General features: G+C 36.7%; 1 protein-coding gene across 1 annotated transcript; it reads right to left on the bottom strand.

Moving 5' to 3' along the window:
• Positions 1–2,987: 2,987 nt before the first annotated feature.
• On the bottom strand, positions 2,988–4,308 carry LOC130356108 (uncharacterized). Its single transcript, XM_056557193.1, has 2 exons — positions 3,256–4,308; positions 2,988–3,090 (listed from the first exon to the last, which is right to left on the bottom strand). The coding sequence occupies exons 1-2, from the start codon at positions 4,306–4,308 to the stop codon at positions 3,043–3,045; spliced, it is 1,101 nt and encodes a 366-aa protein (XP_056413168.1). The 3' UTR covers positions 2,988–3,042.
• Positions 4,309–5,710: the final 1,402 nt, after the last annotated feature.

The following is a 5,710-nucleotide window of genomic DNA, read 5'->3' as shown; positions in this document are numbered from 1 at the left end:
AAGCTATATAAATTGGGTATTGTAATTATAATGTCAGTTTTACAGTAAAATTCACTACATAATTTTCACCCCACAAGTTACTTTTTTTTTTCTTCAATTTTGCTGTAGATCTTATAGTAAAAAGAAGGGTGACATTACAAAGTACAAATGGTCCCGTAAAAAAAATTAAAAAAAATAACAAGCTTTCATATGTCTCTGCAGTTTAAAAAAATAAAATAGATATGGCTTTGAAAAGGCGAGGAGGAAAAAATGAAAAATTGGCTGCATCATAGGGAGTTTAAAGGGGTACTCGGGCCCTAGACATCTTATCCCCTATCCAAAGGATAGGGGATAAGATGTGTGATCACAGGGGGCTTGCCGCTGGGGACCCCTGCAATCTCCCTGCTGCACCCACTTGTCATCAGCCTCTCTCCGTGTCTGATGACTCATGATACAGGGGCCAGAGTATCGTGATGTCACGGCAGGACCCCCCCCCCCCCAGATCAGAAATCTTATCCCCTATCCTCTGAATAGGGGATAAGATGCCTAGGGCCGGAGTACCCCTTTAATTGTCTGTGATATGTTTCAGGTGATTCTGCCCATGTTGACTGGATCATACAATATGAAATGAATACACATTACTCCACTTCCCTATCTTTCAGGTGCCACCTCCTCCCCTTAGACCAGAAGAAAAAGACACAAAGAGAAAACAGAAAACATTGCATCCCAGAAACTATGTCCCAATCTCTCAATTAAATTTTTAGTTACAAAACAAATCTACATTAAATCCATTTTCTCCGTATACATTCTTCACATAATATAAGTAGAATAAAAAAAAATACACACACAATCAAAGAATAAAATGAATGTTATCCTTTAATGTTAGAAAACTTATTTCTAGCTATTACCACCAAATCTGCGATGAAACAAAAAAATAATAATTTGTGGGATGAAATGGAAAAAATGCCATTTTGTAATTTTTGAGGGGTTCAGTTTTTACACAGTGCACTTTTTGGTAAAAATTACAAATGATCTTCATTGTATAGGTCCATTTGATTACGACGATACCCAATTTATATACCCAAAGAAAAAAATTCCCACACAGTAGGTCCTACGCCACAAGACATAGAATAATTCATAAAGAAAAAGGCGTCAAACAGGACATAATTGACACAAAGTATACTTTATTAACATGAAAAATGACAAGACATTTAAAATAATTTAAAAGAATACATATATAGTAGTAAACATGAATCCAAGAGATGCTGAGAGAGAAGAACGGGGGCTATGCTTGTCTGCCCGGGAAAGAGTTAAATAAATAGTGCACATAAGTATTGTTTCCCATGAATTAATGAGGGAGGCTACGGCTCAAGGGTTGTGGAATAGATATTAGGAACTGATCCGGCAATGCTCGGATCGCAATTAAATACAGAAAATCAGAGAGCAAGAGAGAGCCCCAGGGGATCAAAAGCGCATTATAAGTAGAACAAACCCTAAGCTAGACAATATAAGGAAATACTTTACCAAGTGGAGCAGAGAGTGCAATGCTACAGCCACCCGCCACCCAACGTTTCACCAATGAAGGCTTCTTCCGGGGTGTGGTCAATAGAGTGTGGGGTATGTATATATGCAGAGACTTAACCAATTAAAACCAGGGACAAAAGCACGTGATGTAGTTAGGGCGTCGTAATCGCCCATAGGTCACTGTTACCAAGCCTCGCTTTCATACCGAGGTCCGGAAACAGATACGTCTGTCAACGTGCATCACCTGACAAACCAAGCCTCGCTTCCAAAGCGAGGCTCGGATGTACGGGCCAATCGTATACTGGGATGTGTCATTATCCAGTAGAGAGCCAAGCCTCGCTGTCAAAGCGAGGCTTGGAAAGTGCTCAGATGCGGAGATCCCTACTAAAGCGAAAATTCATAACTCTAGGTAGTTAGTTATAATTATATACAGGCACAATTCAAACATAAATAAAAAATAAAATATATTCATTTCTATATCAACATATTATAGATTACATATCAGGGACTAAATATCATGATGGGTACATATTGTGAGTAAATACATAAAGAGTACACACTTAAGGTAAGTACATATAATACTAGGGTCACATGTTATATGGATGCAAGTGCATATTATTATATTTTTCATATATTCATATATTTTATTATATAGATATTCATGCAGCTGCACTGCACAAAGGCAGTACAGCATCATGAAGAATCAAGGTAAAGTGCATCGCGTGCAAAAAAAAAAAAAAAAAAACAACAGAACAACAGTGAAAAAAAAGTCAAGTGCAAGGTGAACACACAGTGACAAAATAAAAGTGACATGCAGGAAAAAAAGGGGGGAGGGGGGGGGAAAGGAAGGGGGGGGGGGGGGAAAAAAGGGGGAAGAGGGGAAGAGGGGGAGAAAAAAGAAACCTATATAAAAATCTACCTAGTAAAAAAGGGGGGGGAACCATAATGTCAATGAATGTGTGAAAAAGTGGAAATATGAAAAATGGCTTAATAATTAGTAGCGCTGTCATAATTAAATAAATAAATGGGTAGCTGTGAATGTTAAATATAATTTAAGCAATTAGATTAGAGCCCCAAAGATAATATAAATAAACAAAGAGGGGCAAAAAAATGTGGGTATATAGAAAAAATATAAAATAGGGGAGTGACAGTGTAGTGTGAGATTAGTGCACGGAGTGTAAGATGGGATGAAAGAAGTGAATAGTATGAGTGAAAAACGTATATATGTGATTGAAAGGCCTGTGTAGAAGTGTGATGAGGTGATAAGAAGAAAGAGGGATTGTAATCATGCATAAAAAAACATAGGGTATAAGAAGTGGGAGTAAAAATATCGTATCAAGGAATATATAATTAATTGAAAATTAGTAATAAAATTAATAATAAATATAAAAAAAGTATTAAAAATATATGTAAAAGAATATATAGAGAGAGGATTGTGACCCTGGAAGTGTACATAAAAAAGTATGTTTTAACATTGATAAGAGAAAGAGAGTCCCAACATGATTCCGGTGGTAAGGTCACTCCAACGATAGAAGGAGGCTAGAAGTAGTCACGTGATGGCCCTGGTTGGTAAGTCTCATAACACATCTAGATAGACAATCAGATAAAAAGGAATAAATTAATAAACAACAGTTAAAACAAAATGGAAGCTGCTAAAAAATCACTTAAAACCCATTAATTACACACACTAATAAAAATCCGAGCTCAGAAACCAACCAATACTCCTCACAAAAATGGGGCATAGCTGTTTACCTCATTTAAGCCGTGAGGTACAAGTGTGTCCAGCCTGAAGATCCATCGCGTTTCTCTTTGTGCAACCAATTTCTTCCATTGGCCACCTCTGATACCCACCGGGACGTGGTCGATACCTATGAATTTGAGGAGAGTGGCATCACTGTTATGTTTAAGTTTAAAGTGTCTTGGTAGGGTTTTCAAAGACTGAAGGTTTGTTTCATTGGCTGCCGCATTAATATCCAGGATATGCTCTCTGACCCGTCGGCGGAGCTCCCTGGTGGTCATGCCCACGTATAGCAATTCGCATGGGCATTGTGCAACATATACCACCCCTTTGGTTACACAGTTTATTTTCTGCCTAATTTCATATGACTTGGTACAGGATGAATTGCGAAACATATCAGTCCGTAATATATTACTACATGCAAGGCATTTACCACATGGGGAGCAGCCGTTTTTGGGGCCCTTGGAGCCAAATAAATATGGCTCCTCAGTCTCATAGTGGCTCCTCACCAGAAGGTCCTTCAAGTTTCTATTCCGTCTATATGCAATCGCTGGTCTCGAAGGTATCATACCATTTAGTGTCTCATCCACTTGTAGAACGGGCCAATGCTGTTCAAGTATCTGCCTAATCTCATGGCTACGAGAGTTATAATCTAAAATGCACCTCACCTGGTTGTCAGTTGTCTTGTTGGTCCTTGTTCTATGTAGGGATGACGCACGATCCGTTTTTTTCGCTCTCCAGTATGCCCTTTTAATGCTCCGATTGCTATAGCCCCTTTCACGGAATCTTTTCTCTAGATCACGGGCCTGCATTTCAAAGTCCTGTTCCGTGGAGCACAGGCGTCTTGCACGTAGGAATTGACCTATGGGAATATTTCTGATCAAATGTGTGGGGTGAGCAGAGCTGGCGTGTAGTACGGTATTAGCTGAAGTAGATTTACGATGTAGATTCGTCTGGATAAATCCATTGGCGTCCGCCTGTATCTGGATATCCAAAAACTCAATATTAGTTTTATTCACTTTATGCGTTAGATGAATGTTTAAGTTGTTGTTATTGAGGGCATCCATAAACTGTTCCAACTCCGTTCTTCTCTCTCAGCATCTCTTGGATTCATGTTTACTACTATATATGTATTCTTTTAAATTATTTTAAATGTCTTGTCATTTTTCATGTTAATAAAGTATACTTTGTGTCAATTATGTCCTGTTTGACGCCTTTTTCTTTATGAATTATCCAATTTATATACGTTTTATTTTGTTTTACTACTTTAAAAAAATATGGGGGAGATTTATCAAAACCTGTCCAGAGAAAAAGTATTTTTCAGAGGCCTTTTAAAAAATAAAAGAAACTATCTGATTGGTTGCTATGAGCTATAGCTATGCTATGAACTTTTATTTTGGACAGGTTTTGATAAATCTCCCCATAACTTTTTTTTTCTTTTCTCTTCCATAACTTTTTGTACGAAAATTTGCATGTTTAAAATTGTTGTCTTCCAACCTCTATAACTCTTTTATTTTTTCATATGCATGAGGGCTAATTTTTTGTGCCCTGATCTTCAGTTGTCATTCATATCATTTTTGTTTTTAAGGCACTTTTTATACATTTATTATAGTATAAGAAGTGACCAAAAATATGCAATTCTGGACTTTTTTTTACTGGTATTTACTGGTACTTTTACTGGTATTTTTTTTACATATAAGTTATTGATTGTGTGGTTTATTTAACATTATCTTTTAATAGTTCAGACATTGCACGCAGTGATACAACATATGTTTATGTTTATTTTTTGTTTACATTATTTAAATTGAAAAAATAGGAAAATGGGGTGTTTTTTTTTTACATACGGTATGCGTTATTGACCGTGCGGTTTATTTAACATTATATTTTAATAGTTAGGCTATTACAGCACACAGTGATACCACGTATGTTTATGTTTATTTTTGTTTTGCTGTAGATTTTATAGCAAAATAAACTGTGACATTACAAAGTACAATTGGTCCAGTAAAAAAATATATAATCTTATATAAGAATAAAAAAAAATACACAATCAAAAAATAAAATGTTATCCTTTAATGTCAGAAAAGAAATGTCTGGCTTGGTGTAAGAATACTTTGTGGAGATTTACCTATGCAGTAATGCCAGGATGTAACTGACCACTAGCGGCGGGGGAACCCCGTGTACAAATATTAGGCCAGTTCTGTCAAATTGGGCAGGTTCAGAAGACTTTCATGTAATGTATATGGGAACCTTAAAATGCTGCAGGGTTACAACCACTTCGACTTGATAATACAATATTCCACAGGCTGTATCTCCATAGGGAAAGAGAAGACATTATGTGTTCTTTAGCCTGTTAGAATGGGATGCTAATAAGCTCTCTTTCTCATTTCCTCACTAATTTTCTTATCTACTCTATGCCGATTGGAGGAATAAAAACATACCATTGCCTGTGGCCTCTGACATTCAGGTAGA

This window comes from Hyla sarda, chromosome 1, assembly GCF_029499605.1.
Source record: "Hyla sarda isolate aHylSar1 chromosome 1, aHylSar1.hap1, whole genome shotgun sequence".
Lineage (NCBI taxonomy): Eukaryota > Metazoa > Chordata > Amphibia > Anura > Hylidae > Hyla > Hyla sarda.
The sequence above is the reverse complement of the archived record's forward strand: the minus strand, read 5'-3'. Positions and strand labels throughout refer to the sequence as shown.

Coding starts and splice junctions, on each gene's coding strand:
- LOC130356108 (XM_056557193.1), bottom strand. CDS start 4,308: ATGGATGCCCTCAATAACAACAACTTAAACATTCATCTAACGCATAAA. Junction 3,091..3,255: donor TACCTCACGGCTTAAATGAG/GTAAACAGCTAT, acceptor TTGTCTATCTAG/ATGTGTTATGAGACTTACCA.